This window comes from Macaca nemestrina, chromosome 16, assembly GCF_043159975.1.
Source record: "Macaca nemestrina isolate mMacNem1 chromosome 16, mMacNem.hap1, whole genome shotgun sequence".
Classification (NCBI taxonomy): domain Eukaryota; kingdom Metazoa; phylum Chordata; class Mammalia; order Primates; family Cercopithecidae; genus Macaca; species Macaca nemestrina.
Genome location: NC_092140.1, coordinates 99,783,421 through 99,806,830, shown reverse-complemented (window position 1 = coordinate 99,806,830; position 23,410 = coordinate 99,783,421). Strand labels below are relative to the sequence as shown.

Sequence of the window (23,410 nt, the reverse complement as noted above, 5' to 3'; positions counted from 1 at the left end):
GCTCAATTACAAGATTGTATAGAAATTTGGAGTATTTTAACTATTGCAGCCATCTGCTGGTTGGCCACTCCTGCTCTTAACTAATTCAAAATAGTGATTTTTAATGTCATAGTAAAACTTTCTAGGAAATCTCTAGATATTTCCTTTGGGAGTGTTTCAGTAGAGATGTGCTACTCATGTCAAGCTTATTTTGAAAAAAATAATATTTTGAAAAAAACAAAACAAAACAATAAGTTTTGTTTTGTTTTTGGTAGAGACGAGGTCTTGCTGTGTTGCCCGGGCTGGTCTCAAACTCTTGGGCTCTTGGGCTCAAGCAGTTCTTCCGCCTTGGCCTCCCAAAGTGCTGGGATTACAGGCACCAACAACCTTGCTCAGCCTGATTTATTATTGCTTTTTAAATCTGATAGTGCTGCTGGTCTGCAGTTTATTTTAATTATACTGGGTAGTTTGGAATCTCTTAGTGGGACTTCATGTGTCCTTGATGAAGGATATGTTGGTTTCCTAGCAACTATTAAATAGGATTAAAATCTTGGAGTGAGCCATTGACTCAAACTCAGTTTCATAGGGCACACTTTATCAAGCCCTCTTACTGTGTATTGATGATAGCATGATGAATTATTAAGGAATTTTGAGTCTGATTCTTTTTATTTGAGTGGCAAAGTAAAAAAACACCTCATGTGTTTTACTTACTGATACTAATATTTGTCCATGTTATATGACATTTTTGTTTTTGTTTGAGGTATATTTTCTTATTGTCTGCTCAACTCTACTACTAGTAAGTGGAAAAACTGAGAAGTAAAGAGGCTAAATAACTTCATTATGGTTATTCAGAGAACTGTAGCAAAGCTGGACTATGGAATTTAGGGTTTTTCCTCTAGGTCGGTGATTTTTAAATTGCAGATTATAAGCCATAAACAAATCAGGAAATCACACGACACAGTTTTTTTTTTTGTTGTTGTTTTTAATGAATCAGAATAAATATGAGAGTGTATCATATATGTTAAGGGTAATTACTGTTTCATGAAACTTTTGACAAAATATACATATTTGTCATTATTATCATGTAATATTAAATGTGTTACGTAATATTAAATTTTCCTGTGGGTTGTATTGAAAAAGGTTTGGAAGCCATTGTACTAGAAAATACTCAGCCCCAAATTATAGAACCTTAATGTTTTATGCAAACTTTTTGACATTGATAATAAAATCATTTTGAATAGTGGTTAGGAGGGATTGTATAATGGTGGTAGAATTTCAGGAAAGTTTCACTTTCTTCCTTCTATACCTTTCAAATTGTTGGACTAGTTTGTAGTTAACGTACCTTATTGTTACAATCAGAGGGAAAAAGTGTTTTAATCTGGATCATAAAACTGAAGAAAATGTTTATTTAATGTGTTGTTAAAACTCACATGTAATATTTATGTGGTTTAGTATATTTTATGTTGGTAAAGGGTGATTGTTATTTTTTAAAAACAGCCATATATATATATACACTTTCTTTCTTTTTAAACAGAGGCATCAGTAAATTCTTTAGAAAAGAAAAACCAAGCAGAAAGGACCCTGAAATTACCCATAGACTGAAAGAGGCAGAGCAACAGTCATGGAACCGTGGGAAAGAGCAGTCTGCATTCTAGACCTCTGTTCTCACTATTGTTCCTTATCTGTGCTGTAGTAGCTTCCCTGAAATGAGAGTTGGGAACCTGTTAAGTCTGTTGAAAACAGAGCTTTTTGAAGGAAAAATGCTTTTTAGTTGTTAGGTTTAATTAATGCTCATGACTTGAGATTTGCTTTGTTTGTTGGGAACTCCAAGGATTTATTCTAATTGTAACTAACTTAATTGGGTAGCTAATAAAATACCTAAGATTGCAACCATAAAATTTAGGCTTGCAGATAAAACATGGGTTTGGTAACAACTGATTAAGGCAAATTTAAATGAGATTTGTATTAATTTTAGTTAACATTATGACTATTGTGCTTATTTTAAAGTATTCTTACTTAAATGACCAACTGGACAATTTTCCTTCTGTAAACTGATTATAAACAACCCATTTGGCTTTTAGGTATATGCCATGTTTGCTTAATTTTGCTACTGAGCATGCACAATGTACTGTTTTATTATTATTAAATAAAAAAGTGGCCCACTTCATTTTATTAAATGTCAGAATTGCAAATAGCATATATGTTTATATGGGTAGGTTACAAGTTGATAAAAATATTATATCATTTGGTTGCATATTACTTAGTCAAACATCTCACCAATCGAGAATGGTTATTCTAAATTATCAAGATTTTGTTTTAAATAGGGTTTCTTTAAGATGTTTTTCTGTGACCCTGGAAACTGACTTGAAGTAGAGGGTTATCTGAGTTTTTCTCCATTCATAGCACAATTGATGTGATACATCATTATATATTTGATATAACTTCTCCCATTTTTATAAGCAAAATATAATGTCATCCACAGCAGTGTGTTTCCCAGAACCGGGACTGATATGGAGACAAGAACTTTTCATATCTCCGCCTGCATCTTACATAAGCTATTACTTGATTTAATATGATATTAATGGTGACCCCTCAGTTTTTCTCTTTTGACCTTTAGACTTTCACATTAGCAAAACAAATATATTCATATCAGAATACCAGGAAATGGTTTTTCCAAAGAGAGTTTCAGAATACTCTGAATTATACTGTGAAAAAAACCATAAAAATTAATATTGCAGTCTAACTTTCTAGTAATAGAGTCAGGTTTTAGAGTTATTTTCCAGACTTCTGAAGATTTGCAAAAGTACCTGAATCTTTAAAGATGGAATATATTAGATAAGATTTTCTCTTAGCTAAAGCTGTTATATCTAAACCTATTTTAAGTCATTGGTGCCCTTGTCCACATAAAGCTTTCATTAAATCTTTTTCAGTTTGATGACCATATCTCTTTACTGGATACAAGCAAATGAGAAATGGTCAAATAAGAGAACAAAAGTAAGTCTTCCTGCAGAAACAAGCACAAGCAGCGAACCATACTTCAAAATCAGCTCAATCCAGAAGTTCAAGATCTTGTGTACATTTTTATAAATGTTGTTCGAATCAACATACAGGAATTTTTTTTAAGATTTAATAAAATGAGAAGTTTCCTCAATACAAATAGATGTAAAATCAGTGACCGTTATTGAATTAACTATTGAAAGAAATGTTCGTTTATTAAAGTCTCCTACTCCCCCAGTACAACTGGATTTTACCTTCGCTTTTAGTAGTGATCACTTTGTTATACGACCTATGTCTATTTTTTATTAGTTAATTTATATATACCTTGCCTCCAGATTTTTATCTTACTAAAAGTATAATACTTTTAATTAGGTACGTATTCTGAAGATTCCTCTCTGTTCTCAAATAGATGGGTGAATTTCTAAAATCAATTTCTATTCTAATTTCCAGTCTTTTCAATCACAGACAGGCTTGTAATTCAGGTCATTGTAGTTTAAGATGCCTATTTAACAAAAATATAGAAGGTGGGAAGACAGACTGCTAATTTTTGAAAGCTCATTAGTTTAAACATCTGTTTATGTAAACATCTTGAACCATTTGAAATAAAGGTCATTTTTTGTTTTCCCTAATTTCACAGACTAATAGGCCTTAAAGTTGGAAGGCATCTTAGCAGCAACAGACAATTCCAGTCTCTTAGCTGCTGTAGTGATTCTTGGTAATATCCGGGGCAGACAACCCTCCTGACACTGGTTGAACACTTCCATCATGGCTAACTTTCTGTCTTACTAGAGTAAACTTACTGGTACACAGCTGTAGTCCTTAGAATGTGGAGTCAGAAATTTGGAATTCCTAATATTCATCCTTTGGGCCCTCTCTTCCTTGATTGGTTTTCTGTTTTTTTCCCTCTTCTGGTTAACACTAGATGGTAAAATCAAATGTTGTCTGAAAAACAAACAAAAAACAAAAACAAATGTCTGAACCTTGATGCTAAAGAGGGGCTAAGGGAAATCCAAAAATAAAAGGTAGAGTGAAATAAAGAACAACAAAATGAGAAATTCAGAAGAAAAATAGGAAAGGGTTGCGCATGGTAGGGAGCGATAGAAAATCTTGGGTTATGTATCCTTGAATAATTTTTTTTTTAATCATCATGGGCCAAAGAGGAAAAATTAAGCCCCTATTATAGTGGACCTGAGGTTTGTTTGCATCTTGGTTCTACCACTTAATTATGTTACCGTGGGAAGCATTAACCTCTCTGTCACTTTTCTCAGCTATAAAATGGGGCCAGACCTATTTGTTTTTTCCTTTGGGTAGAGATTGATGTGAAGACTGGCACATAGTAAATGTTCATTAAGTACATTTCACTTTTCAAGTCGCTCTGTGAATATTAAGTAAGTACATGAGGATTAAGAGCTTTATCCAATTTGTTTACTCCTTTATCATCACTATCCAGAATGTCACACGGTGATTGGATGCCCATAAATAACTTAGTGAATGAATAAGTGGACTTTTTTTGTCATCTCTTCCCTTCAAAACATCTCAGATCCAGCTATCGTGAGACCTTATTGTAACTCAAATTTGAATAAAGCACAATTGGCAATTGGTCCTTATCATCTGCCTGGTATTTTTTCTCAAAGAAGAGTCAACTGTAGTGCTTATTTTCAAGGGCAGGAATCCATGAAAGGAAGGGCAGATTTGGCAGTGATTCTGGACTTCTAGCCCAGTGTCCCTGGATCAATCCAGTAAATCATTTGCCATCTAACAAGGAGATTTCAGAATATTCTGCTGCCAGAAAATGGATTTGGATTGCCCAGATGGGCATGGGGATTGCTAGTTGTAGAGATTCGCCTTGTCCATTTCATTAATATCTATTTACCCTACCCGTAACTAGACCCCACATTTTACACAGTCAAATTTCTCAGACTCCAGTAATTGCCTCATGGCCTTACTTCTCACCGTTTCACCACTACTCTAATTCAGGCCACTTGGATTACTGCAGAAACTCCCCAGTGATCTTCCTCTCTTGTTGTCTTGTGTTTGTTTGATCTAATAACTGCAAACAAAATGATCTCTCTAAAAACTAAATCACATCATGTCATTCCCCTATTTAAAATTCCTCAATAGCTTCCCACCTGGGAGACCGATATATTCAAAATCTTTCCTAAACACATCATACAGTATGATGTCTTTTTTCTGCAGTGAAAGCTGCACCATTGTTTTATGTACCACTAAGAAAGAAAACATGCTCCAGTTCACTGTCACACCACAGAGGTTATGAGACATATCTGCTTTCAGAAATTCTAAGATTTAAAAAGAAAAGTATACATTGGAATCCATGAAATGCATTTTCTTCTTGCCATATAGTAATAGTTAGGACTTACTCACTAATACATTGGCAAATATAATAGAAGTGACTTATTTCTGTCTTGAAGGAGAATTCTTAAGTTTCACTATTAGATATGATATTTACTCTGGGGTTTTAGTTAAATATAAGGTTAAAGATGTTCCCTTCTATGCCTGGTTAAGTTGTTTGTTTCTAAATCCATAATAGATAATGCTTTTTCTGCATCCTCTGGGATGACCATGTGGTTATTGCCTTTAATCCATTAATATGGTAAATTACATTCATACGGTTTTCTTTTGTTTTTAATGTTGAACCCTCCTTGCAGTGGGACCAACACTACTGTCAGGATTTTTTTTTTTTTTTTTCATTTACTGGTAGATTCCCTTGCTAATACTTTGTCTTTTTTCACAAATAAGTTTGGTCAGTAATCTTCTGTTTATATATTACCTTTATCCTGTTTTGTTATCATGATTATATTAGCCTCAGAAGACACTTTTAGTCTCTGGAATAGTTTGTATAATATAGGAATTATTTGTTCCTTGAAAGTTAGTAAAAGTCAGCCAGGCTCGGCAGCTCATGCCTGTAATCCCAGCACTTTGGGAGGCCGAGGTGGGAGGATTGCTTGAGCCCTGGAGTTCAAGACCAGCCTGGGCAACATGGTGAAATGCCGTCTCTACAAAAAGAAAAAAAACAAAATGCAGAAATTAGCCAGGCGTGGTGATGCAGACCTGTGGTCTCAGCTACTCAGGAGGCTGAAGTGGGAGGATCGTTAATCCCGGGAGGCTAAAGTTGTGGTGAGGCAAGATCACACCACCGCACTCCAGCCTGGGTGACAGAGTGAGACCCTGTTTCAAAAAAAAAAAAGGTAGAAGTCCGTCTGTAAAACTCTTATTCTGGTGCACTGAACTGAGGCTGGATGATTGATTTTTTGTTTGTTTGTTTGTTTGTTTGTTTGTTTGTTTTGAGACGGAGTCTTGCTCTGTCGCTCAGGCTGGAGTGCAGTGGCCGGATCTCAGCTCACTGCAAGCTCCGCCTCCCGGGTTCACGCCATTCTCCTACCTCAGCCTCCTGAGTAGCTGGGACTACAGGCGCCTGCCACCACGCCTGGCTAATATTTTTTTTTTTTTTTTTTGTATTTTTAGTAGAGATGGGATTTCACCATGTTAGCCAGGATGGTCTCAATCTCCTGACCTTGTGATCCACCCGGCTCAGCTCCCAAAGTGCTGGGATTACAGGCGTGAGCCACCATACTCGGTCGGTTGAACGACTTTTGACTATCATTTCAATTTCTTTAGTAATTTATTATGCTATTTAGATGTTCTATGGAGCTCTGGATTGAGTGAGCATTTTAAAATAAAGTACAAATTACCACAATTGGCCCTAGAAAAGGTCAATAAATATATCAGTAACTATGGAAGAAAGACATTTGTCACAGGACTGCCTCTAAGAAATGTACAAAATGCAGGTAGTGTCACTGTTGCTTCAAATCCTCACACAAATAATCCTACATTATGTAAATTGTTCTAGAGTTGTGTAAAAGAAGAAACATTTCCTTAATAACTTTATAGGAAGAAAGCGTAACACTGACATAGAACCTGATAAAGAAAATGCCTCAACCCTAAACCATTATCATCTGTAAATATTTATGCATATGTCTTAAATAAAATATTAGCAAATAAGTTCCGGGTGAACTTAAGGTCTAAGTCAGTGAAGTGCATTTTAAGAATGTGTGGATGATTCCATATTTGGAAACCTCTTAACAAAATTCATCTTATTAATAGTGCAGGGTAGATAACCTTATGGTTATCTTAGTAGTCATAAATATAACACAAAATTCAATATTTGGTGAATGTCAGTGTTCATTTCTGGTTGAAATTCTTAATAAAATAAGAAAAGGAAACTTCCAAGCATCGAAAGTATATATCCCCTGTTTCATCTTATATCCCAAATCAGCAGCTTTTATATACTTCTAATGTTCTAGCACCACTGTTATTTAACAGTGTTCTGAAACAGTTCTGGCTCAGAAATAAACAGTCATGGTACGGGATTGATTAAGTAAAACAGGACAAATGCCATAGTGCTATCCAACTGCTAAACCAATTTCTATATGTATACAGAGAGAGAGGCCAAGAGATTTATTCACTGTTGAGTAAACAAAAACAGGAATCAAAAGAGCCTTGATAAAATGTTTAGATTACATGTAAAAAATGTAGATTTAGAGAAATCTGGAACTGTGTCCAACAAAATGTTCATAATGATCTAACTTTGTGAGGTAGGATTTCAGGTAAATTTCACTTTCTGTATGCCTTTCTTTTGATTTTCTATAAGAAATGTTTATTTTTGTTTAATTTTTTAAGAAATGTTGCTGATAGCTTTCAGGCGTAGACTAGAAGCTAGAAACTGATCATAGACAATTAGGGGCATCTCATGGGAGGTATAGAAAGTTCATCTTGCGGGCCTTATCCAATCATGCATGAGTCCCATCCCCTGAACCCCCAGCCCCAGAAGTTTTTACTTAAGAATCACTGCAGTAGTGAATCATTGTTAACAGATTATAGTGTGAGCTGCCATCTTAATTTTCATTATAATGTATTTATGACTTTTATATATCAAGCATCTTGTTAAAGCCTTTCATGTAAGTCACTTTTAGTCTGTCTGACAACATTAGATTGTCATTATTTTTATCCATATTTTTATAGATGAAGAAATGGAGGCTAAGGTTACATAACTAATAGCTAGTGGCATTCCTGATTTTTTCAGCTTTATTCTTAATCACCTAACTGTATTTCCTCATTTTCTGAAGAAATCCATCATATTCCTCAGTATTTAGGGGGAGAAGAAAGTTGGTGAACTACCAGTCTGAAGTCTCCTGTATCTGTTGGAATATAGAAGTTATCATCATAGTATCAGATACAGTTTATTTCAAAAGACTGAAACATATTTTATTATAGCAGAAGGATTAAAGTAGTGAAAATACAGCAGAGAACTAATAGTCTCTTCAGTTTGCCAATTGTACAAAAAGAAATAGAAATGTGTACCTTGACTCTTTTTTTTTTGAGACGGAGCCTCTCCCTGTTGCCCATGCTGGAGTGCAATGGCACGATCTCGGCTCACTGCAACCTCCACCTCCCAAGTTCAAGTGATTCTCCTGCCTCAGCCTCCTGAGCAGCTGGCGTTATAGGCTCACACCACCATGCCCAGCTAATTTTTTGTATTTTTAGTAGAGACTGGGTTTCACCATGTTGGTCAGGCTGGTCTCAAACTCCTGACCTCAAGTGATCCACCCGCCTCTGCCTCCCAAAGTGCTGAGATACAGGCATGAGCTACAGCTACTGTGCCCGGCCACACCTTGACATTTTCTATCAGATTATGACAAAAATTTTTAAATAATGAGCAAAAATTATAGATTACAGCAATGTAATTTAATAGGTTACATGGCATTTAGGGATATATAAGAGAGTATATTTTTCAAATAACCACTCAAAAATGTGTGTGTCTAGGAAAGTTCAGTGTGTACTAGAAATAAAGATATGCATGGTAAGTAATGACAAAGGCACAAGTCTATATTAATCTCAGAACATAATAATAGAAAACTAAAAATTTTATTGTTAGCATAAGTTGAAAAATGTGCTATTTAATACAGAGTTTGAAAGTAGAGACTCTTGAGTGAAATGTATACATTCATTGCGAATTAAAACACCCCAATGTTAGAATAATGTGGAATTGTACAAATAGGCAGAAACATGTTGCTTTAAACCAGTTGTTTGAAAGGCACATTAAAACAGAAAAACTTTTTGAACATATTAGAAAAAGAAATAATAATAGATCATAAAAGCCATTTAGAAAAACACCAAGACTAACCACAAGTCAGACCACAAATGATGTAGTTAATTCAATATACATGTACACAGTTTGTGTGTATAAACGTATTTTTTAAAAGTTGAATTTTATTAGTAAAGTTATACATTGAAATGTAGGAGATGCCATTTCTCCTATTAAGTGGTAGTGCTCCGTTGTTGACAGTGCATTGACAGTATAATGCAGCAGTTCAGAGGGCGGATTCTGGACCCACACTCCCTGTATTTGAACCCTAGCTCTGCTACTGATGAGCCAGTATGAACTGCTGATATGAACTCTCAGTTCAGCTGAGGCCTTTCTGGCCTTAGTCATCTCATCTGTAAAATTAGTCTGTGTAGAGGACTTGGCACGTAACTAACATTCATGTTGTTGTCAAACCATTAACTCCCTTCTTCAGAACTCTTCAATGACATTTCCTTTTAAAGATGAAAGGAGCATTTTTTCTGCAACTAGACCCTGCACTGTCTGGCCCCCACCTATCTTTGCAACCACGTTTCCTACCAGTGTTCCCCGGTGAATTGTGCCATACCCACAAATGCCTTCTTGAATAAACCCAGGTTTATTCAAGAATAAAACCAGGTATCTACCACTTCAGAGCCTTCTTGTTTTAACTTCTGTTTGAAAAGTTCTTCTGTCCACACCTGCTTAGGTACCACATACATAAGTAACCCTTTCCTCTGGCTAGTTCCTTCTCATCCTTCAATCCTTAAACGTCACCTCAGAGAGACCTTCCCTCACCATCCTGTACACACTAGTTGCCCCCATTATTCTAATTCTCTTTTTCTTTCATTGTACTGATCATAATTGGTAGGTTTTTTTAAACATGTATTTGTTTGCATTTTCTAATGTCTGTCTTCCTTATGTGATAGATTACTCGTTTTGTTACCCACTATGACATGCCGAGAATGGTACCTGATACATAATTGGCCTTTGCTGTGTTGGATGAATGAAGGAACACTAACTGCTGGAACATAATTACAGCCTTTCTAGAAAGCAATAATTACCAAGAATTAAAAAAAAAATCATTCCTTTTGATATAACAATCTTTTAACAAACTTTCTTAAAGATATTACAAAGAGCGGCGCAGTGGGGGCAGCACAGCGAGCAGGGCGCCTGGGGTGCAGGTGCAGGGTGTCGGGGCGTGCGCGCCTCTTGGCTGCTCGCTGACGGGGCCCCGAGCCGCCGATTCCTGCCGAGTGTAGAGAGGAGACATGTTGGTCTCCCTGGACTGAAGAGAGGGAGAAGCCCAAGACTAAGATTCTCAAAATGGTTTATTACCCAGAACTCTTTGACTGGGTCAGTCAAGAACCATTTCCAAACCAGAACATGGAGGGAAGGCTTCCTAAGGGAAGACTTCCAGTCCCCAAGGAAGTGAACCGCAAGAAGAACGATGAGACACACGCTGCCTCCCTGACTCCACTGGGCAGCAGTGAGCTCCGCTCCCGAAGAATCAGTTACCTCCCCTTTTTTTAATCGTAGCACCTCCATTTGTATTACATACGGTGTATGGGTATTGATGAGGTCATGGTATCATATATGGGATTTTTTTCTGTGTAAATCATCAAGTATAAGAAGAAACTATGGGACTCTAAGCCTTCCTTTAGAGATTTTACCGTGGACAAATAGGTATCATCAACCCAGTTTTTAATCATTCTGACTCAGGTGAAAACGCTCAGAATTTCACACTGTCTGAATCCACGTTTCCAACCCTGACAGGTGGGCCTTCAGCCTGGTTCGCTACAACAGTGTCTTCCACAGCTCAGACTCCCACCGCACTCACACAACCGGTCCACTCCTGCCTTTTCACTCACACAGCTCCCGACTACTTGCAGAGGCTGAGTCCCCCCTTTTTTTTTTCATTTAGATGTAACAAACCTAGTAGTTTATGTTCATCAGTTGTTTGTATAGCTCTTTATTTTATCCATGTACTCTTTTGATGTATAGAAGTAGTTTGAAACTCATTGTTTCCTTGTGGTAAGTGACTCAGATGCTGCCACAGGACCTGAGACACTGATGGGTGGTGCTATTTTGGACTTTCAACATGCTCCTTGGCGAGGTAGCGCCGATGGAGTTATTTTTTATTTCCATCTTCTAAGAAGGTGTTGGTACTCTGTTTCCCTGAATGTTGTTCTCTAGACTGGACTGACTTGTTTTCCTTGTGTCTTCAGCGTGGCATTCTTCCTCAGTGTGGCAGGTTGAGCGACTGCTACCAGAGTGTGAGAGACGATTGTCTCGTTGACTGGCACTCACGGACATGCAGTCACGGTAGCGGGAGCAATCACAAAACTGTAATTTACTTACCAAATCTCTTCCTGTCCGTAGCCTCGCCTGCCTGACTTAGAGAAAGAAAAGCAATAATTTTACAGGCATTTTGAGGTGCCTCTTTGGGTTCTTTGTGTTTGAAATGATATTTGTGGAAAAAAAGAGCAAAACCTTTTTAAATAAATTCCCCCTGAAAAAAACCCAAAACACTAGCATCTGAGTAGGAATATGAAAATGACACCTTTTCCAAATATTAAATTGGAAACCAATGTCTTTACAAAATCATAATGCTTTTTTAAAAGGCAGAGCACTCTTTTTTTGGCAATTTTGATAAGCCAGGTGTAGATTTACATTTTTGTCCTTGCTCCCAACGAAATGAATAAACAAAAATAAAATACTATCTACTCATGGAATGTTGTTGTGTTAGCCGGTCTGAAAGCCCACCTTAATTTTTATATAACTGTCTTTTAGCTCTTCTTTTGACAGAGCTGGCCTTGTTCTGAACTGTTTTGCTTCTGACTGTTCAACACCGATGACGCATGCACTGCACTTCTTCGTTTTCTTCTTGCTCCCCCATTGGCCTGAGTTTCTTGTGCATTCCTCCGCTCCCTCCTTGGTTAGAATAGGTATATCAGCTGTGTAAATAGAGGAAGAAAACAGTATTCTGCATCTGTAGCATTTATGTAGAGTTGCAGTTGTGTACTGCTGAAAATGCAGGCTTTTGTAACAATGTGATCTTTACTGATGCACTCATGACAAGTACCCAATGTGTTTTAGGTATTTTAGTAGTATTTGTTTAATAAATATGCAAGCTGTAAAAAAAAAAAAAAAAAAGATATTACAAAGAATGGTGCAATGGCCATCACAGAACTGATGGTACTAATTACAAATTATAAAATATTTACATGTCTAACAACTAGAGAATAGTTTCATTGAGTGAATTATGACACACACAAAAGGTGAACTGTTATGTAGTCATTAAAAATTTTTTTTGGTAAGTTTAATGTTTCAGTGTTACAGACAAAAGCAGACTATACAATAGTGAAAATAAATTACAGTGTAAATATATTAACAAAAGAATTTATCAAAAAAAAGTAAATTTGAGTAGCTAATTGTATTTTCTTAATTGTATTTGAAAATTAACTTTCCTACAAAAGCACGTGTTATGTTCTAGAGGAGAAAAAAGATTGTGTGTTTTTTTTTAAGTATCAGATGTGTTAAAAAAATTTCATGAATAGACCTGGTGGGGTGGCTCACACCTGTCATCCCAGCACTTTGGGAGGCCGAGGCGGGTGGATCACGAGGTCAGGAGATCGAGACGATCCTGGCTAAAATGGTGAAACCCCATCTCTACTGAAAAAAAAAAAAAATACAAAAAATTAGCTGGGTGTGGTGGCGAGTGCCTGTAGTCCCAGCTACTCGGGAGGCTGAGGCAGGAAAATGGCGTGAACCCAGGAGGCGGAGCTTGCAGTGAGCGGAGATCATGCCACTACACTCCAGCCTGGGAGACAGAGCGAGACTCCGTCTCAAAAAAAAAATTCATGAACAGATTCATGCTATTATGAGAACTTATAAGAATCTAGAAGCTATTTCACAATAAAGAAGAGCCTTGCTCGTTATCATCAGTAATTAGAGAGAAGAATTTTCTTGCTTTAATTAAATTTTTGTTATTACTTGTATATTAAACTATTGTCTAGCCCATATGGATCATAGTATATTAAATGCGTATAAGAAACTTAGCATATTTAGTCCAGCTACAGCAGGTGGTAAATTCCTATTTAAGAATTGACATATAGCACTAAAGATGTGATAAATAGGCTGAATATAAAAGCTCTTGTAAAAACACTCTTATAGAATGTGAAATGTAAATATAAGATTTAGTAGCAAGAAAAAAGCAGTATATTAGGAAAATGGCAAAAATAATTTAATATACCTTTACTATCTAGAATATAGAGAATCAATATGAGTATGTTAGCTTAATAACAAAAGTCTTGTCAATAAAACAAAACTATGCTTTTGGTTTTACAGATTGATTTTATTATACTTGATGGTGTTATTTCTATAAATGATAATGTTGAATTTACAAAATCTGTTAATACATATCAAAAAACCTTAAAAATGTTTATAATCTTTACCCAGCAATTTTAGGAATTTTTGATAGATGCATGCAGAAATGTTTTCAAGGCATTTTTTTTTTTTTAATTTAAGGATCTAGGAACAACCTCCTTAATGTTGAATAGGAAGTGAGCTATATAAATTATGGTAAATCCATGTCAGAAAGGTAATTTTGTAAAGATTCTATCAGAAGAGTAATTTCCAGATTAAAATTTTAGTGATATAATACTAAATGAGAAGGATGCAAACAGTATATTTAGTTTGATACCTTTTAAATTTTATAAGGAGAAAAAAAGACAAAAAGATTACTCCAGAATGTTTAAAGTGATCATTGTTAGTTCAGAGATCATAGATGATTTTGTTTTCATTGTGCTTTTCTCCATTTTATGAATTTTATCCATTGAGCATGTATTACCTTTGAAGCTTAGAAAACAGAACACAAAAGTCTCTTGAAAACCCAAGGTGTACTGTGTTTTGGAGTTGACGAAGAGAGGATGGTGCCCAGCTTCACTGCCTGCTTACTGTCCAGGCTCACCAAAAGATAGCCTATCACTCTTAAGATATAGACACCCTTTTATATTGCAAATGGAAATGCAAAATGATTCAACACCTGGAGAAGTAAATTTGATGATACATAATAAATCTACCTAGGCATGTATCTTTCCACACAGTGAATTCTGCTTTTAGGAATTTGTCCTAAAAATATACCACAATAGTGTAAACATATATGCACAAAGTTAGCTCATTGCAGCATTGTTTCTTAATTACAAGATATTGGAAACCACTTAAGCATGCAAGCATACGACACTGAGTAAACTATGATATAAAATATGCACATAATGGAGCATCTATGGCTGTAGAACGGAATGAAGATGTCTGTAAACGGATAAAATGAGATTTATAGGGGATATTATTACCTTTAAAAAGTTTTTAAAAGTCCAGGTTTAGAACAGTCAATCTGTTAGCATGATTTGATCTGATAATTCTACTTTTGAGATTTTATCCCAAGGAAATTATATGGTGCATGTATCAGGGCTCTGGGGGATGGGCAGGGAGCATAATTTTACCCTGGCAATGGGAACATCATTAGGGTTGCTGCCAAAAGTAGGGGGTGGGAGTGGCATAAACAAGTGTCTGTTAATAGAAAAATACCATATAGTTAGTAAAAGTAATACACAAACATCTAGATTTGTCAAGGAAGTAATACTTGGGAAGATAGTACACAAAGCAAAGTTAGTTCTGGTATATTACCAAATCTATAAATTAGCATTGTTTAGAATAATAATTGGAGTTAGAGTGATTTTCAGATTTGAATGTAAGTTATGTTCACTTTTTAAATAAATCAAGTTAAATTCATAATAATGAAAGAAAGGAACTATTTTGAAAGCTAAAAGTTTTTTGATACTATCTCTGTGCCTTGATACTTCTCCTTTTAAGATGCATTTGGTCTCCTTGATGTTATTCAGCCTTCTAGTCTTCAACTTAGTTATCTCTTTTTTCTTACTTGACTCATTAGAATTTGTTTAAACTGTTATAAAATTTTACAGCTTTGCAAAAATGCAATTAATGAATCAGATATGAAAAATCCATTTCTATTAAAAAAATACACACATATATTAATATGTGTACACATTCTTTATTAGAAATAAGTTGTATCTGTGCCCAGAAATTGAAAAGTGTATTTGTATTGCCATGCAGTTTGTGTACTGTACATCCATGTTGCATTGTTAAGAAAGTAATATTACCTGTGCTAGGCTCTGCTACAAGAAGTAAATGATCTTTGTGTCAGTGAAAATAGAAGGTTCTGTCCCATATTGATCTCCTAGCACTTAAACTACTGTGCTATGCCTCAGTTGCCTAAAGTAGGCAGCTTAAGAATTTTGTAATTTAAAAACTCAAAACCCCATAATACCTGCAGGAAAAAAAAAAAAAAAAGAAAAAAACCTTGGATTTTAAGGATACTAATTTAAAACTAATCTGAACAATGTTTATTATTTTAAATACTTTTGATGATAGACCATTGATAAAAGACCATTTTAGTTTAACTTGTTCTTAATAGGAATAGACGAAATAGGGTTACTAGAATGGATTGGAGGAAAATGTGAAGGAGTTATAAAAAGAAAATGCTATCTTTTATTAGCACTATTACTCTTGTGAAATTCTTGTTTTATAAAATACCTCGATTTGCATTGAAGATGACAGTCAAAGAACCCCTTTCATTCCCCCTGAAATGGGACTTCTTAGGTAAGTCAAAAACTAGTTAATATCCCTATGATTTTTGAGTACTGCCAGTGTGTGGCACATTCTGAGTGCTCCCTTTATCTCCCAACAGAGGGTGCAGCCCCAGCTCTGTGGCTTTTGCATGCAAGATCTCAGTGAGTCCTGGAGGCACTCTGTTTCTCAGATGCCAGGCAGCCACGTCTGTGAAGCTCTCCCTTTCCTGAATTTATCTCACCCATTTAGTCTAGACTATGACCTCTTAGAGGGCAGGAACTGTTTGTTTGTGTCTCTGTTGATCCTCAGTGCCTCTTAATTCAGTAAACATAAGAATGAATGTATAGTATTTGAACTGTTTACCGTAGAGGATGAAGTTAGGTGTTTAACATTCATGTTGTTTTTATCAGGAAACAGAATTGGTTAAGAATTCTATGCTTTTTTTCCAATTTAAACAGAGGAAGGCAAGAAACAACTCTACTAGAAGTGGATAATTTCTCCTTGAGCTTAAAGGTGTTCGGCAGTAATACTGGAGTAAACTTTAGTATTAGAGGTAAAAAATTCATACCCCTGAAAAAAAGATGAAAAACTGTATTATAAAGATATCATCACTGGATTTCCAGATTTATCTCTATCACTTAACTCCTTAGAAGATTTCAGTAAAACAGTTTCTAAAACTTACTGAATATGTGTCTATTTAAGACTTTGCTGCCTGCTTTTGAATCTCATAGGACTTTTAAAATGTAAGATATGTGTCAGTCACTCCCTTCAGTGTGTATTGTACGAAATAATCATAGAGTAAGTAGAAAGTTTACCACCAGGCTGTGTTATTTCCACATTTGTGGAAGTTTAATTCTGGACAGATGACAGAGAAAAGCACTGACAATACAGTTTCTTATGGATCGTCGTCGTCTTTTAATGGAGAGATCCATCAAGAATCAACTTTTCCTGTTGACTCAAAATCTCCAATTTGCCTTCATACATTAGTAAATATCTGAAGACTTCATTTCACCCCTAGAATAAAGTTATTGCTGTTAACTTGGCAGATGTGCCACCATTCTCCACTTCCTATGTCAGATAACTCTGATAAATGCTGGCATTTTCTTTCTCAACCCAGTCCTTGTCCTTGTTCAAGATAGAGCTTTTTGAATTCTTTATTTTTCCATCAGAGTTGGCTCCTAAAACGAAAGCTATTTGCTATCCTTGGTGTATGCCAAAATCACTGGTGCACTCTCCTCCAGCATGACAGATGCTGGAGAACAGAAAGCTTCTGCCAGGATGGTTGTCCCTGCAATACAAACATCTGCTTTAGGAAATATCAATGAGTTTTTTGGGAGTGCAGCAGCAAAAACAAGAAGAAAAGCCTGGGATAAATAAAACAACAATTAGATAAGGGAACCCATTGCTTCAAACAGTAGTATCTCATTGATTTATATCATTTTTCAGCTGGCAATCAAGGATGATCTATCATTATTTTTGTGCATGGCTTTGCTGTACTTGAAGATGTTGCCATGATATTATAATTTAAATCATGTAGGATTTCTGATCTCCATGGCAAAAAATACAGTTTAATGGAGTGTATGCCTCATCAGAATGTCACCAGAAAAGTTCTATATGTTCTTTTAAGGTGATTATGTTTGATAGCATATAAAAGATCAGAGATTATTTACCAGAGTTACCTCTAATCACTTTACATGTAAAGTTTTGGTGCTAGAGCTTAAAAACTTGCTATCAAATTCTGCTACTGATAGACAAGGAAGAAAAGGAACCAAGAAATTAGTTTTTTGGGCGAGTAGAATATTGTTTCAAGATGGCACTAAGTACTAAAACAAAAAGTATTCATCAAGTCTTTCGAAGTCTTAATACTGATTAAACAACAAAACAGAACCCGTGACAGGGCCTTTCCTGTGTTTTTTTCTTGAGATTCCCATTAGATTACATTCAGAAGAGAAGAAATTTAGAGTTTGATTTGTCTACTAAATCATACTATCATTCCCTGGGGCGTATGCAGTGCTAATGGAAAGTAACATGAGGAGGGACCCATCATTTCTAAATAGTGCCATTACAACAACAATGAAGACCATTGGCTTTTGTTTATGACTATACCATGCCCAAACAGAATCAGAATTCACTTAAGAGAGAGTGTTGGGATAAAAGTGAGATGCTGGTAAGGTGGAATCTGCTTCAGATGGCGCAGTAGGCAGTGAGTTACCTAGCAAAGTAGTTTTTTAATTATTAACTGGAGCTTGGACCCCAAACTCTTAATACTAGGTTGGACCTTGACAAAGATACTATTTATCCTCTTACCAGTGGTCAAACTTAAGATTTAGAACTCGACCAGTCCAGTAAGTCTAGAATAAAAGAAACCTGAAATGAAAAGCAAGAGAGGGATTTTCCCTATCGTCAAGTGCCAAGCCAATACCATCCATCCCAGGGCTTTTCAGAACTGTGTCCCAGCTGCTGAATGAGTAAGAAAATGTGTTTAAAAAGAGGGAAGGAGAAAAAAAGATGGTGTGAGATCTTTTCCACTCCATCTCCGATGGACAGAGGAGAGACCTGTGCACGTATTCACTGCGCTTTTGCCAGATATGGAGAGAATCTTTTAGGATGGAATACTCCAGTGTTAGAAAAGTCAGTCACGGCAATCTAATCAGCTTGGACCTCTGGAGAAGGTAGTGGGATTTGGGGTAGGGTAAAGGAGGCGTGGGTGGTAAAGGGGACTTTTTTAACTGTGTGCAGCTTTATAGTTTGAATTGTTTAATTGAGAAAATGTCTGTGTATTACTTCTGTCATTAAGGGAGAGGGGAAAAATCCAATTTTAGAGCAGAAGAAAGCTTAGGGACAAAGAACGGCATAGCAGTGACATAGTTGTGAAAGGTTGCAGTCTATTCAAATAATGGTAAAACCATGAAAACAGGCAACAGGAGCAGTGGGAAGCAGGGAAGGCAGGGCTGCCGATGGTGGGAAGCATCCCGTCATAAGGACTGCACCTCATGTAGGGGTGGGGGAGGACCAATCAAAGTTAAAGTAGAAGTAGGTGTTCTTTTTTTATAGACGGAGTCTCACTCTGTCACACAGGCTGGAGTGCAATGTCCTGGTCTCAGCTCACTGCAACCTCCGCCTCCCAGGTTCAAGTGATTCTCCTGCCTCAGCCTCCCGAGTAGCTGGGATTACAGGCACCCGCCACCATGCCCAGCTAATTTTTGTATTTTTTAGTAGACTTGGGGTTTCGTCATGTTGTCCAGGCTGATCTCGAACCCCTGACCTCAGGTGACCCGCCCACCTTGGCTTCTTGAAGTGCTGACATTACAGGCGTGAGCCCCTGTGCCTGGCCTTTTTTTGTTTTTGTTTTTTTGAGATAGAGTCTCACTCTGTTGCCCAGGCTGGAGTGCAGTGGCACGATCACGGCTCACTGCAGCCTCCACCTCCCAGGCTCAAGCGATCCTCCCACCTCAGCAGGAACTACAGGCATGTGTCACCACGCCTGGCTAATTTTTAAAAAAAATTTTTTTGTTGAGGTGGGGTCATACTGTGTTGCCCAGGCTGGCCTTGAGCTCCTGGACTCTAGCAGCCCTGCCACCTCATCCTCCCAAAGTGCTGGCATTATAGGCGTGAGCCACTGCACCCAACCAAAATAATATTTTAATCATAATCGTAAAACATAGTGAAAGCAAAGACATTTTTGAAAAGGTTCATTCATACACTCATCACTCTACACTTTTATTCTTCTAGTCCTTATTCACAGGAACTTTTTTTTTTTTTAACCTAGTTCTAATCACAATCTATATATCATTTTGTGTTCTGCTGTTTTTACCTAGTCTTCTTGTAATAATTTTCCATGTGGAAGGTGGAAGGTTCTAAGCAAGAGAGTGACATAATCAGACTTGTCTTTTATGAAAATGACCCTGGCAGCAGAAGTGAGGATGAATTTGAGGGAAGAGACTCAAAATGGGATTAAAGAGTAGGGAGTGTATTCAGCAGGTGTTTAGGGAGTCCTGCTCTGAAGAACCATGAGAGGAGAGTTCTAGCATAAACATGGAAGTTTCTTCCTGAGTCCACATTGTGAATTGGGAGCAAGCCTTTTCCCCTTAGCCAAGTAGAAATGCTGCCTGATTCCATTTGGAAAGCCTTTCTCTGCCTTCAACAGTTTGCACTATCTCAGAAATCTGGTTTCTCTCTGAAATTGGCTGGGCCCTAAGAGACCACAGAGACTTAACCAGTGTTGATTGATTACTGTGGTGCATGAAAACAATTTTATTTGTCCTGGGTAGCACCTGTGTGTAGCTCCCAGGGACTACTGTTAGTGTTGTGGTTAGAAGTGTGTGTGTGTTTGGGGGGCTGGGGGCGGGGGAGTAGTGATAGAGGTTCTGAGATTTTTTGTGAATAAAACATCAGTATTATTATTACAGCAGTACATATTAATTCCAAAAATTGCTACATAAAAGTACTTTCAGGATGATAAATTAGGAAGGGAGCCCCAGACTATTCAAAGACAGGGCAGACTCTGCTGCTACCCAGTCTTGCTGATTATGTTTAGGGCAAGTCATTTAACCTCTCTGGTGCCTAGTGGACTCAACTTTAAAAATCGTAGGAGTTTTTAACCTCTGAGATGTCAATGCTGCCATTTCAGCAATACTTTTTTTTTTTTTTTTTTTTTTTGGCTGGGAATAATTATCTTTGGTAGGTGATAGGCTCGTATACTATACATTAAACGTTGGCAGTAATAGCTTAGGGGCCATCACTCTATCTGGTCAGCGAAGCCTGTGAAATGGTTACCACTATAAATAGACTTCATTACGATCTTTGATTTTAAAGTGATTTATGTCAGTATTCGAAGAGGTGTTCTAATCTAGTTTCACTTTTATTTAGCAGACTGGTAAAATTCAAGTCAAATCAAGTAGATCGCAGAATAGCAGAGCGAGTAAGGAGTAAACCCGTTGCCTTTTTCTTCCTTTTTCTGCTTTCTCTCCCCTCATCCCGCCTTACTCCTGCTCCTCCTTCCCTTTCCTGAAGAAAGGGCAGCCTTTATTCATTAGTGTAGTAGATACCATCATAAAAGACTGTAGATGGCAATCAGTATATATTTTAAAGATTTAAAAACTGAAACCTTTGTAAACTCCTACTTTAAATTTTAGCTTACTTTTTCACTTAAAAATGAAAACCTCAAAACTGTTCCTGTCATGAAAAATTCCTATTACTTTACTAACTTGTTTCTAAAGTACTTTGTTAAATTCCTCAATAATTCATTTATTTAAATGTAGGTGCATACTTCGTCATTTCCAAAAAAGGATTTCTGGTGATTCCTTGCCTGTAATTAATTTGCTACTTGGTATTAAATCATCTTTCTCGATTCATTTTTCCTTTAAAGTCAGAGCAAGACATTTTATGTACTTGAAAGAGTGAGAAGGAACCACAACATGACTTTGTGAGATGCTTGCCAGTAGTGAAAACAGACTGATAATAAGGCCAAGAAAAGCCTCAGCCTTCTGTGGAGAAAAGCACGCTATATCTGGGCCTTCATGAAATTTGCATACCACTTTGCATATATACATGCACAGTTTCTTTGGTGACTTCCTGTATTTGGTTTTAATTTTCGAATAAATGAGATTTTTTAAAAGGTGGATTTGTGTTATATTGGCATATTGTCTATTTAAAAGAAACCACTACTGTCTACTGAAAAAAAACACTATTTTGTTTCCACAGAAACCTGCTAATATTTTAGTTATGGGTGAAGGTCCTGAGCGAGGAAGAGTAAAAATTGGTATGTTATATCTTTGCTAAGTCACAGTGTAGCACTCTTTTAAAACTTTTGCAGGCAGCTATATCACTTCTGATTTTTGCTGTAATATGCATATATTCATATAGTTCCATATGATCGAAGCCATTTCTAAAGAGTATGCATAAAAGTAAAAAATGTTTCACACTCTTGAAAGGTGTCAGACACTCCTAAAGACTGAAACATTCTAATTATGAAACCGTGCAAGTTTCCCAGAAACCTCTGCTTTCATTAAAAATAGCCTCTAGAGGTGAGGGGCTTCTATCTCTGTTAGAGGCCAGCCTCACCTTTAGTCACACGGGCATACATACAGCATGCTAATAATCCTATCAGTCATGTTTGCTTGAGTCAGATTAGATGAGCACATATGTCTCTGTTGACCTCGTCTAGATTAGGAGTTATTAACACAAACTCTAGGGAAAACCATGAGGCTGGATAGGTACAGAACCTTAAGTTCTAACGAGACTGTCTTGTAGTAGGCCTTTGCCTGATGGGAAAAAAAAAATTAATGGGCATTCTCTACATATTTTCTGATAGCTCTATTTTCTTAAATATCAAAGCAAAATTTTACCCACTTCTGGTCTGATAATCTGTAAGGATAAAACTAAATTTATTTAATCTGGTTATTTTTTTCATTGTCATTTCCAAGTTGTGTTTGTCAACATATATTTTGTTTTGTGTATGTGTAGAAGAAATGTTTAAATTGTATTAATTTAAAGACATCAGGATTGTAACAAAGTTAATAGTAACTTCTGATTACAAGATTTAATGTAAATTGGAAGTAACAGCTGATTTGTATCACTTCACCAACAAAGAAACACATGTGTGTTCTTAACCCTTCTAATATTCTTCCTTATAAATCCCCCCAGATCCCACTTTCCACTTCTAATTAGACTCTTAAAATACTCTGTTTTTAATACAACTTTCAAATGTTTAGTTATGAATAGATTTGATGGCCTTAACGAACTCCAAGTTTGGCTTTCCTTGAGAAGCAGACCCTGTCAGCACTCACCCTAGTGCCCTCAAAAATGCCTGTTAAGTCTTTACATGTGCTTTTAAAGGAGTCTCTCCAGTCCATTTTGGTGGCATCAAATTCAAATGTAAGTTCAAAGCATGCAAAATAGAAAAGAACCAGCCGAACAGTAATTACAAAAGTGTTCTTTACTGTATAATTTAGGGAAAATTTATGTAATACACTAAATCTAGTATGGAATTATACTTCTATGTAATGTATATGATGGCAGGTTTGGGGAACACTACATCTTAAAGCATTCACATTTAAGAAGAAATACTAGTTCTTCTGTAAATCAGTATTTAGTAATCTTACTCATAGTTTTAATTATTTGCCAACTTTTGGGTTTGTTTTTTTTTTACCTTCGTAATTAAGTTGATTAAAGTAAGGCCTACTTCATTAAAAAATGTGTTTTAGGAAAACAGAACTAAACCTATCAAATGGTGGGTGAGTTTTGAAATTTTTGAATAGGTGGTATGAATAATGATCATTCAACATGTATTAGGCAAAAGCTATGTGTAATGACAACTGTACGTGATACTATTAGGGATAGATATGAAAGAGACACAATTTTTGCCTTTAAAAGATTATGGTATAGCAGGATAAACAGCCATGCCCGAATAACTACACTACATGTTAAACTGTGTTAAATGCCATGACCAACTGTATCTAATCTCAGTTCTAGCTCTGAGGTGTGAGTTTGTGACCTTTGTCAAATCACCTAACTTCTTGAACCATATTCATCTGGAGAAGGAGGTGATTTAATTAGATGACTTTTAAAGTCTTACCTAGCTTTTTTTTTAAAAAAAAATACTGTGATTCCTTAAAATTAAGTTAGTGAAATTCAACCCAAGTA

The 23,410-nt window shown here is 36.3% G+C and overlaps 1 protein-coding gene and 1 pseudogene across 5 annotated transcripts in view; both read left to right on the top strand.

Moving 5' to 3' along the window:
* Positions 1–23,410, top strand: part of LOC105490223 (cyclin dependent kinase 8) — a 150,136-nt gene that overhangs the window by 105,571 nt on the left and 21,155 nt on the right. For 4 of the 5 annotated variants that reach the window (XM_011755636.3, XM_011755635.3, XM_071081517.1 and 1 more), the window contains exon 5: positions 21,470–21,527. The exons of the other annotated variant lie outside the window; for it this stretch is intronic. In XM_011755636.3, coding sequence (XP_011753938.1) covers positions 21,470–21,527 — 58 coding nt within the window. The remainder of the gene's footprint in view (positions 1–21,469; positions 21,528–23,410) is intronic. 5 annotated transcript variants of the gene reach the window in all.
* On the top strand, positions 2,945–10,924 carry LOC139359150 (neuronal regeneration-related protein pseudogene; annotated as a pseudogene).